This window comes from Tyto alba, unplaced genomic scaffold (genome assembly GCF_018691265.1).
Source record: "Tyto alba isolate M040663 unplaced genomic scaffold, T.alba_DEE_v4.0 Super-Scaffold_28, whole genome shotgun sequence".
Classification (NCBI taxonomy): Eukaryota; Metazoa; Chordata; class Aves; order Strigiformes; family Tytonidae; genus Tyto; species Tyto alba.
The window spans coordinates 4799236-4820935 of NW_024881302.1; the positions used below are offsets into that span (position 1 = coordinate 4799236).

Consider the following 21700-nt stretch of genomic DNA (forward strand, 5'->3'; position numbering starts at 1 on the left):
AAACTTCCCTCTCTGGGGAAATGCGCTGACAGTATGTGCTGCCAGGAGAGCCCAACACCACCATTGCAGCACCCAAAGGCATGGATATTCACACCATTCACAGCTGGGATCCTGCTGGGACCCATCATTGGGAGCAGGGGACATGTACAGAGGTGTCTCCCGCTGTGGGACTCCTGTGGGGTTTGGGACTTGGCATATTTTGAGGAGGAAGCAGACCTGGGCTTCATCACCCATTCCTCCTCTAAAGGCAAACTCTGCAAGACCTGCCCTGTTTTGGTGACATTACAAAAATGTCACTGCATTTAGGGTAGCTTGAAACTCCTTAACATCATTACAATTACTCAGATATTTGTATCAGGAATGGGAGAGGAAAGAAAAGCAAGGTGGTCTCATGGCCAGCTGGTACGTGAGGGGAGCTGCCATGTGGGGAGAGGACACATACCGGCTGGGTATGGGTGGCGTGAGCACAGATATCTTCTCATCCCACTGTCGAGCAGCTCCCGGCAGCCTGCGATTCTCCAGCCACCGGGTTTGGAGGCAGCGCTGGGGCTGGAGCCATTCCCCAGCACGATGCGTGAGGCTTTGGTTGCCATAACAACTGGATCCAGGCTTCAAAAATAGTAACTTATTTTTCATTCAATTTGCCTTTTGCCCTCTGAGACAGATCTATTTCAGGACTGATGGTTCACTTCAGGTGTCCCTCGCCAGCACCCCCGGCTGCGGGCTTCAGGGATGGGGGTTATTTTGTTAAACGCTGTTTATCGCCGTTTTCTCTCCCTCCCCTATTCAGGCCCAGAGAAAAGGTAAGGCAGGTCACAGGCATCATGAAATGGCCTTTGCCAAAACTTCATCATCTAGAAGGTTGGGGAAGGAACTAAAAAAGAAGAATCTTCCCGGCTAAGTGACAGAGCGTGGGAGAGGTTTTCAGAGATGATCTCACTCTGCATCTCAGCTTGGACCTGCCACTCTCAGCCAGAGCTTGGCTGTCCCAGATACACCAGGAAGGTCCTACCAAAGATGGGCTCTCCCCCCGCACCTCCTGGATCCTGCTGTCACCAGCCTGGTCCCCAGTGGTGTCTTCTGTCCATGTGGAAATTGTGCATGGGGGCTGACCCTGCTGCCACCTCCCAGCATCGGGGAACTGGGTTGCTTCTTGTGTGTGTTAGGGCCACTCCACAATGCAGCATGCCCCTAGAGCATGACTGCTTTTGCATCCCCTGGCGCGATGAGCTGCTTTTGGAAGGGGTTGTAGAGAGTGCCAGGATTAATTCGTGCCTTGACTTAAGGGATCCCCTACCTTTTGTTCATTTTGGCTTTTGAAAGATGTGTGTATGTGTGATTTCCCATGGAAATGACTATATGAGCACAACCCTTTGTGTTGAGATGTCCTCAGCTGTTCCACCTTCCTCCCATCAACATTATTACAGCATCAGCAAGGAGAGGTTGCACTGGGGAGATGATGGCTCTCCTCCTCCAGTTGCTGCTGGCCTTACATCACCTTTCTTGTCCCTTAGTTGCTGGCCTGAAGATGCCTGCAGCCTCTGGCACAGGGTGGGCATGGATGATGCCTTTCTGCCTGCAGACAAGCCCCCATCAGCCTTTACAGCCCCCCCTCTGAGCTGCCCAACCTCAGATGTACATCAGGGTCTCACCTCCTGCAAGAGCCTCTCCACATGATGTAGAGGATGGGGGGCTGACGGCTTAGGATGGAGATGGGGTGAGGATCTGGGGGTCTTCAGTCCTTGCCTTGCTGTTTTGCTGCTTTGTCCCCCCTCTCCCGAGCAGGGAAGAATGGTGGAATGCTGGTGGGAGTCATGTCCCCACCCACAGGCACCCCACAGCAATGGGGCTGAGGCTGAGCCGCCCACCCCTGCTGGGGCCCCTGGAAAATAATGGAGAGAGAGAAAAAAAAATCATTAAAATCAAATAAATAAAAGCAAAGCCAAACAAAGCAACTCCCTAAGGATGCCGGGGCGGACTGGCCCTGCCCGGGGGCAGGCAGCGTGCAGGCAGGGACCTCTCAGTGCCCCCCGGAGGTCTCGGCCGTGGGCAGCGTGGGGGGAGAGGGCAGGCTGCCTGCACTCGCCGCTCCCCTGCCCCCCCCACCCCCAGCCCCCCATCCCCCCGATGCTTTAATCACATTTTCAATTCAAACCTACTGCTATTTGATCCTCCGGGGGTGGTGGCGGGGAGGGGGGAATATTTTTAGCTGTGCTTAAAGCTGCCGGGGCGGCTGAGGGAGATCGTGCAGGTTGCTGTGGCCGGGCAGAGTTGGATGGGATCCCCCCCTCCCTTTTTGATTCTTCCTCCTCCTCCTCCTCCTCTTTGCACATCGGAGGGCGGCAGCGGGGCTGGCTTCCCCCCCTCCCGGAGGTCGCCTTTGTTTTCCTCGGGTCGCTCTCCCGAGCAGGCAGGGGGGGCGGGAGGGGGCCGGGGCCGGGCTGGACTGGGTTGGACTGGGCTGGACCGGCCGCCCCTTCTCCTCCTCGCCCCGCAGGACTCCGCGGAGTTGGTGCGGTTCCCCCGGGAGGCATTTCATCCTCACCCCGGGCCGGGGCTGAGCAGCCACCGCCGCCCCCCCAGGGACCCCCATGGCACCGCCGCGATGTTCGTGTCCCGGGTCCTGGATTTCCAGAAGACGCGCTACGCCAGGTAAAGCCGTCGGTGCGGCGGTCCCCGACCCCCCGGGTGCTTGCGGAGCCCCAAGACAGCCCCAGCCCCTGCCCGGGCTCGGCTCCGGCGGGGATGGAGCCCGAAGGGACCTTCAAAAGCTGCTAAGTGCCCCAAAACCCAGGGCAGGTGTGGGCTGGTCTTTTGGGAGAAGGCTAAACGCTTTTCTGCATCCCTAAGGGATTCAGAGCATCCTTGGGAGCCCTCGCTGTCTTACGCTGGGTTCAACTTCACCGGTTTTCTCCTGCTGCTGGGAGACCAGGAGCCTGACACCCCACGGGGACAGACCCCACCACGGCTGCAAAACCCTCTGTGGAGGGACCAGTGTTGCCCAGGGCCCCGCTGCACCCAGGTGAAGTCCCCTCAGGGCTGGGGGCTGGTCCCACAGTCCACCAACCTTCTCCCCTTCCATGGAATACCCAGGGAGGTTTTTCAGCAGCATCAGGGGACTTGTTTTAATAGCTCAGGAGCGTTAGCAAACCTCGTGGTGTTACCTGTGTAGGGGGAAACCTGAGGACCGCTGGGCACGGGTCAGAGGGCACTGGGCCATGCACGCTGCTGCAGGATCAGATGTGCAGGAGCTGGTGGGTGACACGGGGACAGCGGCTGCCCGCAGCCCTCCGGCACGCCAGCTGGCCAAGGATGAGTCAGATCACACAGCATCGGGCACTGCACAGCCAGATGGGGCTTGGGGGGGGATGGTGCTGGGGGTGTTCAGTTTTGTACCAAGGACAGGCTTTGCTCTCAGTTCCCTGTGACTGGGGTGGGGATGTTTTCATAGCTGTGGAGGGGCCCACGGGCTGGTGTGGTTCCCAGGGGCTCTCAGCTCTGTTGCTGCCACTGCCAGACTCCCGGTGGTCCTGTTAGAGGTAGATACCAGAGAAAAACTTGCCTGGAAAGAAGGGGTGATGGTGTTTCTTGCCTGCTCCAGCCAGGAGCACCCCCTGAGGCATATTTGTCTGGGCTTGGTAAGGGCAAGAGACCTCCCTCCCACTCCCCTAAGCCACCAGCTCCTCTCCTTCTTAGGTGTCCCACAGGGAAAATCCATGCTTGCCCCCCAAAAGCTGCCTGAAATATGTGGGCACCTGCTCAAAGATCATTATGCCAATAACCTTCGCCTGGAGGAGATGCAGGAGGTACCCAGCAGATCTGCACAATGCATCTAGTACAAAACTCCTTCTGAAACAGAGAATTCAAACCTGTTGTTCCCAGCCGGCATGCAGAGGACAGGGCCAGGGGAAGATGGAGCCGAGCAAAGCTCTGTAACCCCAGAGCCTGAAGAAAACTGTACTTTTGCCCAGAGCACTGGTACAGAGGCTCTTTGGAAGCAGGACAGCAGAGTGGGGGCTGCTCCCCATACCTGAACCCATCTGCCAACCTGTTGTTTGTCCAAAATCAGTGTGCCCAAACCTTGTTGTGGTCTTTTCTGGAGACAACTTGTTCAATGGGGATGAGGTGTTACAGAGTGTCTTGCAGGGGTAGAACCCATGTGCAGGGCATCCTCCAGCTCTTGCTGGGTGCCAGGGATGGACAGGGAGCAGGAGGAGATGGGTGCTCCTTCAGCTTTCACCCCCAGTCAGTCGCCAGCATGTGATGCTAACCCAGAGCTTCTTACATCGCTGCAGAGATCCTCTTAGTCTAGTGCTTAAAAATAACAGTGGCTAATCCCCATCCCCCCTGCGCTCCACACACACCAGCTTTCCTCTCTGCAGAAATGCTCTGCTGTGCCACATCCCCAAAGAAACCCTCAAAAATGCTCCTTCCTTTGTACTAGGGATGCTTTCAGTTTCCTTGGGCTGTAGGTAACAGGGACCAAGCTCTGTGATGGGGACTGGGGTGAGCAGAAGCCTTGGGGCTCACAGTGGCACTTGCCTTTCAAGGCATCAGAAGCATCTTGCAACACCTTTTCAGAGGATAAGAAACTCCTGGTTGTGGCCTTCCTTGGGAAAAAAAAAAAAAAAAAAAAAGGGCAGAAAGTTTTCCTTGTGGTAGAAAAGCCTGGAATAGCTTCATTTTATTATTGCTTTATCTAATTTAGAGTGAGGACCAAGAAAGGAGGAACTTGGCCATCAATACAGCCGCCAAAAGGAATAGATAAAATACAGCGTGATGATGAAAGACCTGTTGTGTGAAAACTGCAGCGAAGGCATGGGGCTTTGAACAAAGAGATGAAAGGCAGGAATCAATGTGGGAGCATTTTATGAACTGCCAGGAAAAACTCAGGGCTGGAGGGGCACCAGGGTGCCCCCAAATCCCTCCCAGCTGGGCTTTGGAGATAGTGCATCATGGTTGGGGCCGAGTGGAAGAAAGCAAAGGGAGGTGGTTGTCACCGTGGTGGGACTAGGGATGCATGGCAATGCTGTTTGAGCAGCTTGTGCTCTCGGTGGTTTCTCTGCTGCAGGGTCCAGGAGGTTCTTCCATCATCTGCCACTGCAGGAAAAGGGAGTTAAAAAGCATGGTTGCTACCAGGCTTTTGCTGTGTCGCTCACAGCCTGCACCATGGCAAGTGATAGCCATCTCCTGCCTGACAGGCCAAATTCATCCATGACACCAGCAGCAGCATGCAGTGACAGGGTGCAAGCAGGTGTGATTTCTCCTGCTTTATCCAACCACCAGACAGTTATTCCCCCACTCTCCCTCCATCTTTTCCTCCCCTCCTCCCAGCTCACCAAAGTGGTGCAGGTTTCCCTCCAGAGCAACAGATCGGTGCAAGTTGCATCTTCATCACAAACTCATCGGCCAGGTTACACCGAGCTGGTAACTGATCCCTCCCTCCACCTCACCACCAGCTTTGACCCAGCTTTGGCCCACTTTTTTACTCAGATCTGGTCCTCTGCTTCCTGCCCACACAGCTGCCCTGGGGCTGTGGCTCAGCCCCAATCTCCCTGCAGGGACACAAAAAGCTTTCCAGATTTTGACCATCCAGACCCATAATTGAAAGGAAACACAATTAAGCGGGGACCTGCTGTATCTGGCCGGCTTCAGTAGCTCTGGAGCAGGTTTGCTGGGAGCTGCAGACTGCGCAGGGCATTGAATCATCCTAATAAACTGATAGCAGTTCACGATTTGATTTGTTCATGTAAAAGGCTCTAAATCTTATTGCATTTACTTGTCTTGCCCTGTGCAGAGTAACACAGAGAGGAGCAGCCAGGAAAATCCACATTAATTTCTGAGCCCAGAAGCAGGAGGTTAGGGAGAGCAGGGACCTCTGTAGGTACATGGTCCAGGCTTGTCCTCACCTGCCCAGTGTCCGCAGTGTAGACATGGCCACCCTTCACCAACACAAGAGGACAGAGATCTGAACTATACACTTGCTCAAAAGCAAATCTTCCAAGTTTGGGGAAAAGCAGCAGGGAAGATTTCCTTGACGCTCCCTACACTTGCAATTACTGAACAAGGAGACATCAGCTGACTCCTCCTCCAGCATCTCTGGGAAAGAAAGGGAGAGGGGAACCAACAGGAATAGGAGGGAGAGAAAACATCGAGGTGCTCGGACCCCAAACACAAGAAAAACGATGCCAGTCTGACAGCCTGAACCAAGTTACTGTATTGGGAAGATCTGGTCCCCGTTTGCCTTGTAATGAAAGCATGAGCAGCCCTTGCCTGCTCCCACACACTCTTTCCACGAGCTCTGCTTCCCCCAGAGCCCACGTGGGATGAAGCAGTGAAGAAAAATGCTTTCAGCACTGATATTGCAGCTTGGAGCCACCTGAGACAGGAGCTCCTCACTGTGCAAGCACCAGCCCCAGCAAGACCTGCCAGGTTGCCCCAGCTGAGCAGATCCCCCTGCTACAAAAAGCACTGCTCCAAGAGATGGGGATGCCCCAAAAATACCAAGGGAAAACCAGGATCACCTCATGTCACTAACCACTTCCATATTGGTTGCTCTGTGGGGCCAGGTTGACTCAGATAGCCTCTTAAGATAGCAGCGGTAAGATTCCTCTCATGTAGGTTTAGATGCCCAGGGCACAGTTATCATCTGAGTCAGGTATTTGGAAGGCAACAAGTACTCAGAGCATCGTTTGTGATGGGGTATTACCTCAAACTGCCCCACTCCCTCCTTTGGGAGGGCTGGGGGACTCGGCAGGATGGGCTCAGGTGGGGATCACCGCACTGGAGATGTGCGGCACTGGGCAAGCCAAACCCCATGCCTTGTGCTTTTGGGGGAAGGACAGTCTCTTGGCTGTCTGGGAAATGCATGCACGATGGTCTTTTCCCTCCTTCAGCTGGTGTTGGATATCAGCCTGATGTGATTCTTTGGCACAGCTTGCTATGGCCAGCTCCATGAGGTAGCAGCCAACATGATGCATGGGAAATTCAAGCCACTGCCCAGCACAGCATGTCAGTGAATGAGAGAAATGGGGCTCTGCCAGGGCTGTTCCCAGGCTCGCCTTCCTCTCCTCCTCCTCCCTTCCCACACCCCCAGCTCCACAGCAAGACAAAGCGATGCAAACCAACTACAAGTCCTATAGGAAGGAAGGGGAAAAAGAGCATAACTGTTATTTCAGTTCATTGCTCCTGGGGGATGCTTGGTTGCAGCTGCAAAAGGAGACTGGCTGAGTACCCAGAGAGGTGCTGCAAGGGGATGGATGCTCAGAGCAGGGGCTGAGCAAGGCAGAGGAGACATGACCAAACATACAGAACTGAGGTTTCACTTTCGGGTTCTCCAGGTGTAACTGAACCTCAACATTTTCATGCAGTAAAAATCCAGAGTCCAATGGGCTTGATGTCATACACTGAGACTTCTCATGATAACATGATACCACGAGCATCATATTGCTGATGTTTGCTTCAGTTGCCAATTAGTTGAGCTGAGCAGTGTTGATCTTTAGAGGAGTTTGGATCCAAGTCTGTGCTCCTGTTTATAGTCCAGGCTTGCTGCTGCTGAGAAAAAGATTTTATGCAGAGAGACATCAGCAGGTCAGGGGCAAGGAGTTACTACTTCTGCTGTGCTGAGCAGCACTGTCTTGCACCAGAGCATTAGACACAGCCGTGCTCTCTGTTACAAATAATACTAATAGAAATCCTAGTATCTGCTTGCCTGGCTGGTGAAACGCATGATTCTCCCTCTGTGCCTTCATTGTCCAGAGACACTTGCTGAATAATTTACAGATACCACTTGTACTTGAGTAGCATCCAGGAATCCCCAATGAGAGCCAGGCTCCATCTCTCAGGGGATGCTATGGGGAGACCTTATGGACCCAAGAAACCGTGACCTGCCCATGAAATTTCATGGTCACAGTGGCATCCAGGGTTAGAGGCTAGGAAGGTTCCAGCCCCCAAACTGTTCAAGTCCTCTGCCAGCAGGCAGGGAAGCCAGTGGTCACACTCACTCCTGCACACCTTGGGCTGTTGCAGAGTTTAAGCAGGCAGACCCAGCTCAGGATTTGTCTCACTAATTTCTGTGCTCAGGGCAATGCAGACAGGGCAGCAAGGAACATGCACAATGACTTTCCAAGCAAGCAAGTAGTGAATAATACAGAATTTTCAGTTCTGGAATCAGTCCTCCTAACATTCACAAAACACCTGGGACATCAGAGTCATTTTGTGACTAATCAGCTGTTGTTGGAGGTCTCACAAGTACCAAATGAAACAAGAAGTCCTAGCTCAAAGTAATTTGGGAAACACTCACCAATCCCATCTGTTGTGAATAAACAAACAGCTCTGCTGTAGTTGCAGGGTCATGAATTGCCTTGGAAGAGTTAGAGATACTATCTACATCAAGAGCAGAAAGCCTGCCAGAGAGAAAAATAAATATCCCTGCATAAAGGATGGAAAGTTATGACCCTGCTGGGATCTACCTGCTGAGTTTTCACTTACCAACCAAGCCCTGCTAGATATAGATGTGTTCTCACGGGTGCAGGAATGGTTTATGCCTGCATCCAGCCTGGCTAGGAGCCTCGTGTACTTGTCTCTGCTAGGGTGAGGAGCAAGAAACAGGAATCAGGTATACCCTTGGTGTGGTCAGGGAAATAGCAGCATATTCCCTCCTGCCAGCCTTGGACCCTCATGGCAACAGGATGTGCCTGGGACACATCCTGCTGGCCCTTCATGGGGGACATCTGTGCTTGCAGTTAAGAGCCAGGTGCAGCACGGACATAGCTGAGCACATGGCCCTTGTCTGGGAGCATCTTTAAGTCAACAGGCAGACTTGTTCAGCATTTCTCATGGTATGCAAGCTATATAGTGCCAGGGGATGGTCTACAGCCAGCCCAGGGTATTACCACATGTCACAGGGCTGGGAACAAGCAAAATTAGGATGAGTAATCAGAAGTGATGAATGACAATCCAATCTGCAGCCCATTTTGATTTGCTTTGTGGAAGCAAGGCTTTGCATCAGGCACAGCTGGACAGGTTATTCCAAAAAATCTCATTATCTGCTAATTTACCCATAAGAAAGGTTGAGAAATGCTGGTTTAGATGAGAAGCCTTTCATTTTCTGCTCTCTACTCAAGCTGCCAGCTCTTTGCACGATGCCAGGAAGCAGTACAAAAGAAAATGCTGCGCTGCCTTGCTCCGTCAGCCCTCCCGCTCCTTCTCACATGGGATGGGCTGGAGTCAGAGGAGTAGCCCATGGAGCATGCTTGTCCCAGCTGGCCCTTCTCTCCTGGCCCAGGGAGCCAACCCACAAGCTTACAGCATGCAGAGCTCAGCTTTCCAAACCAGGAGTGACATATGCTTGCGTAGGAGCATGCGAGCACTGAGGAGCAGGCATGGAAATAGAGGTTTCAGCTCTTAACAGGGTGCTAGGCAGCCGTGCAGATGCCCACGTGGGTGGTTCTGCAGATGGCAATGCTGGGCAACATCAACCTGAGCCTTTGCATTTCTGCTTCCCAGTGGTAAATGCTCTCATATCAATGTGTAGGAAGGAAGAGCAGGATTTCTTGAGCGCTCCTAGGCTGGATAAAGCATCTTTATGGTACTGTAGAGTCTGGGGGCTCTGTACTGGGAGCTGCAGCCATGGTGGGGGGGAAGGGAAGGACTGATGAGCCTTTCTCATGTTATCGAGTTGCAGAATCGATGGCCTGGACTTGAGGGGGGCCCTGAATATGTCTCTGTGGTCCTACTCTGACTCCTGCATCCTGTGATCATGTCCCATACATAAGCAGCAGTCAGGGCCCTGTGCCACACCATCACACACAGCTCCCCCAGGACTGAGCTAATTACAAACCACAGAGCAGCTCAAGAGGATGAAGCTTCTTACCAGGGACTGCAGCCTAGGCATTACCAGATTACAGGTCAGAAGCAGAGCACACGCCAAGCCCCAGCTTACAGGGATGCTGCTGCAGCAGCTCACACGTGAGCGCAAGCCTGAGGACCAAGCCCCAGCACCTGCACTGGGTGTGCAGCCTCTGGGCTGGTGAGGGCAAATCCAGGCAGCGTGCTAAAGAGTCTAGGGCCAATCTGCCCTACAGGGACATAATCTGCTCCATCACTATCACCTCAGGAATCACAACACTTGCTCTACCAAGGGACAACCCAAAAGGCCCCAGTAGGATTTACCACCACTGCCAGTCATCATCCAGCAAATGCTTTCTCCATCCTTCCTCTCTGACAGGATACAAGTCTCTTCTGTTACTATAAATGCAGTTGTGACACTTAGTCACAAGGAGAAATCCCCTCAATTTATAGTCAGATCGCCAAGAGCTGCCCAGCAGGGAACACAGCCTGGAAACGCCCCAGGGTAAATGCACAACAAACCCACATCCCACTCCAAAGAACATTAGGGCCAGATCCTGAGCAAGCCCAGCCCTTTTATAAGCCATTTGCAGGTGAAACCTATAGATATTATCTAGTCTGGGGAGATTCAGATCACCTGGGAGCAATCTTGAGCATGCTGGCTGCTCCTTTGTCCCCACAGCATAACACACAGCCCTGGCATTTATTGCTTCATGGGTTGTGAAGGGCATGTACGTGGCATGGCCGTGGCCTCAGCAATGTGCAGGGGGAGCCTGGCTCCTCAGTGTATAGATACACAACCAAGTGTCACGGACATAACCTGATTTATAGCAGGGTTGGGGCTGTCAGGTGTTGGACTGGCTCTCTCCAAAGGCGGGGATGACCTGCTCGGTGGGACCCTTGCTCACGCCTCCTCATCTGTGTTTTAGTGGTGATTTTACACCCTCCTCGCATTACCCTTCCAGCAGCTCACCTAAAGGATGTCAAAATTATTATCTTCACTTGGAGAGGGGGAAAGTGGGGTGAGAGGGAACTGAACTGACATGGCAGAGGCCAGCTGGAGAGAGTCAGTGTCAAAGGAAGGACTAAGCCCCATCTCTCCCATATTGCAGCTTGGCCTGGGTGTCCGTCAGGGACATTCCCCCACCACATGTGTAGGGGACAGCTTTCCTGCAAAATGTCCCATGGCTTGGCCCATGTGTGTCTGGTGCCCATGGAGTGGCTAATACAGGTCATCTTGGTTCCGCCAGGAGAGCTCAGATGCGCAGATGCTCACACATGTGACATCCCAAGGAATAATTTAATTTAATCTAATTTTTTCCTTCTTCTCCCTCGCCCCAGCAAAGCAAGAGCCAGTCAGACCTGCGTGATTTTTGAGGACAGAACTTTCTTCTTGGATAAAAGTTTTTAAAAAACTCAACCGCACCCCCTCCCACCCAAGCCACAAAAAAAAACAGAGTGGGAGAAAGAGAAGGAGAAAGGAACAAGCCTGGGAAGCCGGCTCTGCACTTCACCCCGGCTGCCTGGGACAAGGGACTCTTTGTTTCCCTGGCTGGAGCCTGCTGCACTGGCCCTTTTCAGTCTCACTCCCTGGGAAAGGGGCCAGGGGGAAGCAGGCACAAGCAGGGCAGGCAAAAACCCTGGGGCTGCCGTGAATAACTCTTGCTCAGACGCCTACCAGGCCCTCCATCCTCATATAGCCAGTACGTATAGCATCTGCCAGAAACAGCACTGGGAGAAAAAGGTGCCTGGGAGCCCCTTGGGTCTCTGCTTCCCATGCATCATCCCTGCAAATGAACATGTTTGTATTCCTGCTGTGCAGGAGGTTTTAAACTTGTCCGTGTCTTTCGGACTTTGCAATCCTAAAGCACCTGCTAAAATGCACCGGAGCACCCAGCTGGTGTGTAATCACCTGCCCGCAGCTCCCCGGGCCCGCTGTGTCGAGCGAGCCACAATGCTGCAGTTTTGCTGGGTCCCCAGGCATGTGGCAGCGTAAGCTGGAAGCAGCTGGGGACAAGTCTCTCTCACCACCTCCCTCCCCAGGGACATTGCCAGAGTGTCCCCAAGCCCATGGGTGCAATGACACAGAGCTGCTGCTGATTGTGTATTCAGCCAGCCAGGCAGGAGACTTACTGCAGGGATTAGACCTAAGTTTGGAGAGGTGTTTCTCTTATTATTATTTTCGTGCATTGAAGGACCCCAGAACTCTGCCTGGCTGCCAGCAATTCCCTTCTCCCAATCCCAGTCACACAGAGCTGGGGCTGGGAAACACATAGCAGCCTCCTCTGGGGCTCTCAGTTGCTCTGGGCTTTCATCAGCTCTAATGAGAGTCACAGGTGCCCTCTCCAAGTATGTCCCTCTGTCCGTCTGTGCTGGAGCTCAGCTCGGAGGCTGGTTTTGCACACCAGTACAGCAACTTTCTGCAGGCTGGGAATGATGCAGGGCTCCCTGTGCATGCCGTACCCAGGCTGGCCTGGCATTCTGCAGCCAGGTCCCACACATACAATGCTCCATTTCCCAACCTTCACAGGATGATGCTTGTTAGAAAACAGGGCAGGAAAACAAGAGCAGTCTCTCTGCAGGTCAAAAGAAAAGTTTCTCCTCAAGGCTATTTCTCCCTCTGGGAAAAGCAGGCATTTGCAGCGTGCCACTCCAGCGTGGCTTTGGGCTTCAGGGACGCACAAGCTGTTTGACCTTGTCCCGTGGGGACAGCCAAGGTGGCCCTTCCTGGCTTCTCCATCCCTGTACCAGAGCTAGGGAGGATATTTGCACCCAAGGGATCCCTTCCCAAAGGGTCCAGGCACCCCTTGGTCCTGGGGGAGGGGGCTGTGGGAACTGGTCCTGTTGCTGCTCCTTGTTATTGCTCTGACCAGCAACTGCCAGAAGAGAGAGAAGATGGTGCGAGGCTTTGTTAAAATAAATAAAGTCAAGGAAAAGGCCTCGGATATGTTTCCTCAGCAACCATGACGTCACGTGGGATGTCTGGCCTTCCCCCCTGCCCCCCTGCCTTCTTATTATTAAAAGAGAAAAGAAAGGGAAGCAGAAAGCAAAGGGTAGCTGGGGACACAGTCTCCTGGCAACACAGGGGACAGTAATGTCTTCCTGCCAGGGGGACATGGCTCCAGCACGGGGAGCCTGGCCAGCCCTCATGGCTGGAGTGGCAGGATGGGGAGGGCACTCTGCTGTCCCCTGGGATGGAGATGACAGCATGCTGGGCATGAGCACATCCCCAGGGATGCCCGGCTGCTTCCCAGCACCACAGCATCCTTGCTAAGCCCTGATTTACCCAGCGTGGATCCTCGATTTGCAGGGCAGTGGGTGCTTAGCCCCTCCATTTCCCCCTCTTAATTCAAGACATCTGTTGGTGACGATGACCACGCATCTTCCCGCAGTGCTGGGGTCTGGCAGCAGGCAGGCCAGGGGCTGGGGACAGGCTCCCTGTGCGGGCTGTCACTGCTGCCTGCCGGGGAACACCTTGCACCCTATGGCCATGCTCCCCCCACACTCAAACCCTTGTCATCTGAGGTATTTAATCCATCCTGGCTGACTTTAACGGACAGCAGTGAGCGGCTCAGTGGGGCTGAGCAGGCAGGAGACAGCAGAGGCGTCTCCACGGGCGTGGGTGGGTCGGGGATGGGGAGAGGGGACTTTTACTGCCTTTCACAGTGCCCTGGACCAAGGAGTCACCGTGGACCCAGAGGCAAGGTCCTGCCGGCCCCTGAGCTCCCTCGCTGGGTGCAGCTCAGCTGTGAAACACGCCGCAGATGGTGCCAGAGCCAAGAGCAAACGGGGTCAGAAAGCAATTAGCCCAGGTCCTGCAGGGCAGCCCCGCCGGCGCCCGCTCAGCTTGCCCGTCTTGACCTAAGCCACAGCAGAAGTCTTTAAATCCCTCATTACCAGGAGCAGCCAGGGAAGGATCACTCTCTATTTGCCTGTTTCTTATTCCCTTATGCTAAGCCTCCACTGCTGGCCCCTGCCAGAAAACACTGAGCAAAGCAGCACTTTGTTCTGACCTGTTATCATGGCTGCACATTTAATTTGTCTCTTAATACACTGTTATGTACCTAGCAATGGACTAGCCAAGCCCAACACCATTTTTTCTTGCTGTGTGTTGATCTGACAGGGGAAATTGATATGTTCCTCCCAACGCCCAGAGCAACCTGATACCTCAGACTAAAAGAGACAGAAATAGAGATACAAGTTTCCAAGGAAGCATGGAGGGGTTTTTCCCCTGCAGCAATATGTACTGGGACGTGCGGCCCCCACGGGTAGGAGATAGATGCAGGTGGTACCCTGAAACTGAAGGCATCACAGGGATACCCTCATCAGAGCTAGGCAAGCTGCTGTGACATGAGGGTGTCACTGCTGGATGGGCCAGGGACCTGCAGCAGGTCCCCCCAGTACCCTGTGTGCCCCCCTTCACTGCTGGGGCTCTTCCCAGCACTGCTGCTGTCTGCCCTCTCCTGCCCACAGCAGCAGGCAGAGCTGGCTCCTGCCTTCTGCTTTCCAAGCAACGACAGCTATGTGGAAATGCTTTAGCCTGAGCCATAGCTGAGCAAGATCTGGGGTCCTGGCATTTGGGGCCAAGCTGTGCCCAGTGCCGGGGTCACTTCTGCAGGGCAGCTGGAGCAAAGCTGAGCCAAGGGAGAGCTCCAGGGTGGGGGGGCTGGTTGGTGTCCCTGTGCAGACTCCTCCAAAAGGGCTTTTCCCCAAAAAACCCATCCCCTGAGTGCGTTTCTCTTCCTGCTTCTTGCTGCAGGTTCATGAATCACCGTGTCCCGTCCAACTGCAGGTACCAGCCGACGGAGTACGAGCACGCTGCAAACTGTGCCACGCACGCGGTGAGTCTCTGTCCCAGGGTGAGGGAGAACGGTGCTCAGGTCTCCAGGGATCCCCTGGGGAACCTCAAGGAATAACTAAAAATGTCTGTGTTCAGTCCTGGAGCAGCTGGTGAGGGTCTTGGGGCTGTGATGGGGCAGAGGTGCCCCACGTGCTCTCGGGGAGCAGAGATGCTCTCCCTGCTCCTGCCCTAGGAAGCTGGTGTTCATCTCCCTTGCTCTTACCCACCATGGCCTCAGGGAAGCTGGCTGTGGGCTGAATGGAGCAGGAGTATTTTTCAAAGCTCCCTGAAAATTGAGTGTTTTTCACAGCAGGAACAGTGACAGGCGCCCCATGGGGCTGCCTACACTGCAGTGGGAGCGAGTGCTCCCCACATTAGGGTTTCTCTCGGGAGCTGGCAGCTCCTACTCCAAGTCCTGGGAGATGACTCAGAGGCAGCCATCCTCCGTGTGCCTTCCTCCTCCTCCCTGCTTCTACCTGGAGAAGCTACTCTGGAGTTGCACCACGAAAGGAGAGACCCTGCCTGGCCAGTGTGGGTGGCCAGCTGGCACCTTATGGGTGGTAGCTTTGACCAGAAGCGAAAGAAACATCTAAAAGGAAAAGCAGGGACTATGTTGTAGTTGCTCAACGGAAACACAGTCAACAGCAGGTTTGCTTCTCCCTTCTAGTTCTGGATCCTGCCCAGCATCCTTGGCAGCTCCATCCTCTACATCCTCTCTGATGACCAGTGGGAAACCATCTCAGCCTGGATCTATGGCTTTGGCTTGTCCAGCCTCTTCATTGTCTCCACCATCTTCCATACCATCTCTTGGAAGAAGAGGCATCTCAGGTACCAGCCTTGATTTCCTGAGGCTCGGGAAGGGGGTGAGGGTCCGGAGGCCCCCGGTGCCACAGACTGTGACCCATCTGTCTGTCTGTCCCACAGGACTGTGGAGCACTGCTTGCACATGTTCGACAGGATGGTGATTTACTTCTTCATTGCGGCGTCGTACGCTCCCTGGTGAGTTGCTGGTGGGTGGGGGCCATTTCTTGGCCCCACTGGAGGGGAGAAAATCAGCCTACCTCCAACAAATAGGGTTTCCCTCTCTGGCTTTGGCTCTGCTCAAGGCTGTACCCTACCCCTTTCCACAAACCCTTCCTATTGTATAGATTTCAACCCCTTCAAGTTGAAGTTACAAGCTGGAAAGACCCTTCGGTAGGAGAGCCATGGGGGTGAGGGCAGCGTTTCCCTGGCACCTCGCTGCCCCCAGCCTGGACCGGGGTGCTGTCCTAGACCTCCCTCACCTCAGACCTGGCTCTTGCAGGCTGAACCTGAGGGAGTTGGGTCCCTGGGCCTCCCACATGCGCTGGATCATTTGGATCATGGCGACTATCGGGACCGTCTATGTTTTCTTCTTCCACGAGCGGTGAGTGCCTTTACCTGACTCCATGCTGGTGGGCATTGCAGACCCCAGCTCAGCTCTGCCAGCCCCTCTTAATGCCCCGACGGTAGCGAAGCTGGAAGGGAGATCAAGAAGGATGGAGATAGACAGACAGACAGATATCTAGCTAGTTAGGTACAGGGTCTCTGGACAGCCTCCTGGTCAATCGGCAGTCGAGATCTTCCTTGGACCACATCCTTCCCCATCTGCACCCTGGTTTTAGGAGCTTTGGTGGCAGGCAGGAGGTATGTGGGAGCAGGGACGTGCTGCCATGAGTTGCTTCTTCCACATGGTGGCACCAAATATTAAGCAAAAGGCCCCAGGTTTCTCCCCGAAGTGAGCCTGGTGCTGCTGAGCTGGCAGCTCCCAAGCCAGGGTTGGGGCCATCACCCCTGGACCTGGGTGCCAGCCCCGCTGAGGAGGTGCAGCTCACACCTGAGGACATGGGACCTGCCGTGGTGGCACCTCCATTCCCTTTCCTGTAGCACAGCAGTGGACGTTACAAGCGTAAAACTTGACGCTCCCTCTGCACCTGCCTCCAAGCAGCTTCTCTGTTGGTCGCAGGTACAAGCTGGTGGAGCTGGTGTGCTACGTTATCATGGGCTTCTTCCCCGCCTTGGTCATTCTCTCCATGGTAAGCCACTGCTGGGAAGCCGTGGGGCTGGCTTGTCTCCAGTGGGTTGGTGTGGTCCAGGCTGTGTGGTGGATAAAATCCATCCCCAAAGAAGATGTAGCCTGGTTTGGTTTTGGAAATGCTTTGGGTGCCCATGTGCACCTCCAGCAGGACCTCCTGCCCAGGCTCCGTTGCGCTGAAATCCTCTCGGCAAAACTGAGCTGCTGGGTCCCCTCTGCCTTGCTGGAGGGGAGGGGGGTAGCAGAAGGCAGAGCGAGGGTCCTGCCTGCACCCTGGAGCTGGGGCCACGCTTCTGGTCTCGATGGAGCGGTGGGGCGAGGGCAGGCGTGCCATGGCTATCACTGAGCCCTGCCTCCCTGCTTGCTCCCAGCCCAACAGGGATGGCCTCCCGGAGCTGGTGGCCGGTGGATTCTCTTACTGCCTGGGCATGGTCTTCTTCAAAAGCGACGGTCGCATCCCCTTTGCCCACGCCATCTGGCACCTCTTCGTGGCCATCGGAGCTGGCATCCACTACTACGCCATTTGGAGGTACCTCTACCAGCCCGGCACGCTGGAGGCTAAAACATCCCGGTAGAAGCCTTAAAGACATCGTTTGTGCCAACCGGCACACAGGGGCATGGAGGGGAGCGGGGAGGCAGCCTGTGCCATGGGCTCGCCCCAAACCACCCGCTCGCCCCACGGGCAGCAGCCCCTGCTGCCCTTCCTGCACAGACAGGAGAGCCTGGAGGTTGATTTTAAACAGATTTTTTTCTTTTTTTTTTTTTTCTTTAACCTCAGGAACTGTTTATTTTTTTTAGGCAAAGATTTCGTAACACGGTGTTTGACCAAAGGGCTGCGGGCAATAGGGGAGCGACCTCTTGCCAAGGGCTCGGGGAGGCCTTGCTCACCGGCCCGACCCTGAGCAACCTGCCAGGACCAGGGGCCCTGGCCCTGCATGCCCCTGGCTAGTGACACCCTGGGTTTGGCTACCGGAGCCCTTAGCATGGGCCACTCAGGGGACTGGAGGTGTCGGGGCCTGGGGAGAGACGCAGCCCCTTTCCCCCGGGATGCCTGGGAGTGTGGCTGCCCCAGCTGAGGAGGGGGGCACGGTGGCACCCCTGCACCACCCAGGCTCGGCTCCTAAATGGTCCTGAGTCATGTTATCATTAGCTGCCCCCCTCCCAATGTCTTGATGGGAAGGTCCAGAGTCAACCAAGCCTTACATGAGATTAAAACTTGAATCTCTTCCAGGGCACCCCAGAGTCCCTGAGCACTGGAAAACCTTTTCTCTAAGCCAGTATTAAATGCACAACTCAGTACGTCCCCCCTAGATGGGCCCTGGGAGCCCCTATGGACATTTTCTCCCTGGGGTGCTTTGTTTTCCTCTCCAGGCTTGGTGCCAGTGGCAGCCCCAAGCACAGCCCCACTCCCAGGCTCTGCTGCCCGTGTGCCTTCAGCGGGGGCACAGGGGGGACCCGGCTCCCGGCACCAGCCTGGCTGGGGTCAGCCCATCCGCAGCAGGGGATTTTCTTTCTCCTCGAGGGAGGGAACCGAACCTCCTTGGACTGGGGCCACAGGGCTGCCTGCCTTCTCTGCTCCCATTTTGATGATGAGCCTCTTGCTCAGGATCAGATTTAAATCCATTTTTGGGAGGAATCCTGACATACCTGGGAATGCCACAGGGACGGGATGCACCCATGTGATGCTCAGAGGTGAGCTGTGATGGAGGGATCCTAGTGATGTTTGGATTTTAAACCCCTAACCATGGCTACACAGTGCTCTCCAAGGCAGGATAATGGGACGTGGAGCTCCTGCCCAGCCATCAGGAGCAGCCTGGATATTGCTGGAATGGGAAAATCACACCTGGTCCTGCTCCCAAACACACCGGCAGAGCTGCTGGAGCTGGGAGGGACTGGTGTGTGCCGGGCTGTGGTGCAAGCCAGGCTCTGTGCCAGGAGCTGGCCCACAGAGCAGCGCTGCTCTCAGCCCTGCCTACACCTTCCCTGGGAGCCCCCAAAGGCATCGATTTCCCATCCTCTCTTTTTGACCTCTTGATTAATCGCGACTGCAGCAGTCTCGGCGCGGCGTGGCAAGCGAAGGAGATTTATGGCCATTGTCCCGCATCTCCTGTTTCTCTGGCAGCGTGCTGAGGAGCTGAGCTCCTGGCTCTGTCCCGCCTCTTGCAGAGCTTAGGGTCCCCCCAGCCTGCAGTGCCCTGGGACAAGCTCTCCATGGCCATGCCATTTTGCAGCAAATTACCAAAGAGAAAGCGTCCAGAAACTCTTCCCCTCGTGATGTGGCGGCTGTGGTCACCATGTCAGCAAAAAAATTTGGTGGGTTTTCACTTCCATAGGCAGAAGGTTCCTATAAGGGGCTCTGGGTGCTCTGCCCAGCACCCCAGCCTGGTATGGGGCTGCTGGGGGGATGTCTCTGCCCGGGGTATCCCAATGCAGCCTTTGGGCTGGGACGCGTCTCAAGGTGACGGGTGGTCTTAGGGACAGGGGGTGAATGACCCAGCGTGAGCCCAGTCTCTGCTGCTGCCTCTCCCAGGCCCCCAGGTCCCAGCCCTTGCTCCATCACCCAACACAGATGGAGGGAGTGGAGAAGGATGAGCTGCGAGTAACCAGCAGTTGGTGGAGCATGTTGGGTTGGAATAGCGGGATATTGGGTCCTAGAGTAGGAGATACTATTTTTTCTGTCTGGCAAGTCATTACCCTTCTCCGTGCCTCAGTTTCCCCATCTGTAAAATGGGGGTGAAGACACTGACTACCTCACAGGGCTCATGTGAGGACCCCGTGAAGCACTTGGAAGACGTCCAAGATTTTACAAATACGTGCTTCAATTTTCACTGAGTCTGGGGGACTGGATTCCCAGAGCCACCATGGGGCACAATGACAACTGCAGCTCGATATGCCCAGCTCTCCTCCCCCTCTGTCACTAAATCCCATGGGGAAACCACCCTGGGGACAGACCATGCACACAGCAGTCCCAGCCACCGGGCAAACGTTCCCTGTCAGGAACCTGTCATGGTTCCCAGGGACCATCACCGTGTTTTGTCCATGGGCTCCATCCTATGGAATTTATCCCAGAAGCCGTTTTGCCATTGGGAGCTTTTGGCCCTAAATCCATCCTGGGGGCTCCCAAGGCACAGGATGGTGCCAGAAGGACCTTTCCAAGACCACTTCATCTCAGTCTCCTGCTGAAAACCCAGGGCAGGGCAGATGCCCGGGCAGGAATGGGTGGCCAAGCTCTGTGGGGACATTGCCACCCTGTCTTGAGTCCAGATTGGCCGAGTGGGCTTCTCTGTAATTGAGAAGTCCCCCCTCTTCTCTTGCTTCCTAAATCCTTCTCTTGCAAAGCAAGGTGGGAAGCACTGAGCAGGTTATCAGATTGTCCTTCTATTTTATACTAATTTTAAACGACTGTAATGTTCAGGTTGCCTGTGGAGAAGGGTTTGAGGGACCTTTTTAGCATCTTGTGTGTTTCATATCCGTTCTTGTTCAATCAGTATTTTATATTTAACACAGTATTGGGTCAAAAAAAAAAATGTAAGGAAGATAACTCTAGCAAATATTGTTTCCTGTGGAGTAGGATTGAAATAAAAACTCAAGATACCTCACTGCTGCCTGCTTGTTAAATCAAAATTGGTTTTCCTGCAGCATCTGGAAATCAACCCATTTTCTATCTGACTTTCCCCACATGGCATCGCTTCCCAGGGAGGGGAGGAGCCACTCAACCAGCTGCAGCGAGGCCCCGCTCACGGCGATGGATGGCTGAGCTCTGGCTCACCTCGGTGCATGGATGGCATTGCCATCTGCTGGCTCGGTTTGCCGGGGGGGCCAGCACCACTTCGCCCGTCACACCAGCTGCACTGGGAAATTCAGGAGGTTGGGGATGGGTTGAGCTCCAAGCTGCAGAGTTTCCTTAAAAAAAAAAAAAAAAAAAAAGTGAGTTTGCAGGGGCGACTTTGTGTTCGGTGGTGCTGGCCGAAGGGCTTGCCAGCATCTCACCGAGGCGGTCTCAGCGAACCCACCCTGCACGCCCACTCGGGCCCTGCCTTTTCCCCTCCCGCGGTGGCTGAGTCTGCGGTTGACATGTGTCGAGCCCCCGGGGCTGCCACCGCAGGGGAGGAAGGATGCTAGATCTGGGGAGGAAGAAAATTCGTGGCAGACGGAGCAGAGGGTACGCGCTGCTCGCTCTGGACCCCAGAGGGGAAACTGTCCCACCATCGCCCACCAGCTCCCCACGGACACTGGCTCCTCTTGGAGAGGGAGAATTTGCCCCCATCCACGGAGCCTGCCGGCCGGCACTGCCTGCCCCAGGCTCTGCACACCCACCGGCTGCCCTCTCCCTTGCACCTCTCCAATGGAATTACACCGGGGCTAGATCCCCACAGGCTGCGACGTTCAGCAGCTTTTCCCAAGGGCCAGGGAGGGTTCCCTGCTTCCAGAGGGGAGCTGAACTCACCCCGAAACCTGACCTACAACTTCCACCTTGCCCATAATTTCTTTGTTGCTGGTGATCGGGCTGAACTGGGAAGCCCGCTGGCTTCGCTTTGCTTTTGCGCTGTCATTCCCAGGGGGTGTCTGAGTGCCAGACCCACCTTCCCACCCAAAGCGCAACCCCCCTGCACCGCCAGGCAGAGAAACAACCACTTAACCAAAAGGAAAGTTTTTACGCGAGGGAAGCAGAGCGTCAGCGGCCACCTCGTCCCGAACAACTCCCCGGCGCAGCCTCAACCCATCCCTTCCCGATTCCAACCTGCGCGCAGCCACAGCAGGGCCGGGACTTTGGAGCTTGTTTTTGACAAAACCCGTTTCGCCGCTGCCCGCGCAGCCCTGCCTGCCTCCCTCCCTCCCTCCCTCAGAATCGGGCCCACGTCGCGCCGTGACCGTTTATAACGGTGGGAAGCGGCAGCCCGTTCCCCATCCCACCCCCCCTCCCACGGGCGCCGCGGGGGTGCTCGGCGCTGCGCGGG

The 21700-nt window shown here is 55.0% G+C and overlaps 1 protein-coding gene across 1 annotated transcript; it reads left to right on the forward strand.

Annotated features, from left to right (window-relative positions):
- The first annotated feature begins 2044 nt into the window (after positions 1-2044).
- MMD2 (monocyte to macrophage differentiation associated 2) lies at positions 2045-18105 on the forward strand. Its single transcript, XM_033000345.2, has 7 exons — positions 2045-2652; positions 14609-14690; positions 15357-15517; positions 15614-15688; positions 15993-16094; positions 16674-16743; positions 17114-18105. Exons 1-7 carry the CDS (start codon positions 2276-2278, stop codon positions 17315-17317), a joined length of 1071 nt encoding a protein of 356 aa, XP_032856236.2. The 5' UTR covers positions 2045-2275; the 3' UTR covers positions 17318-18105.
- Positions 18106-21700: the final 3595 nt, after the last annotated feature.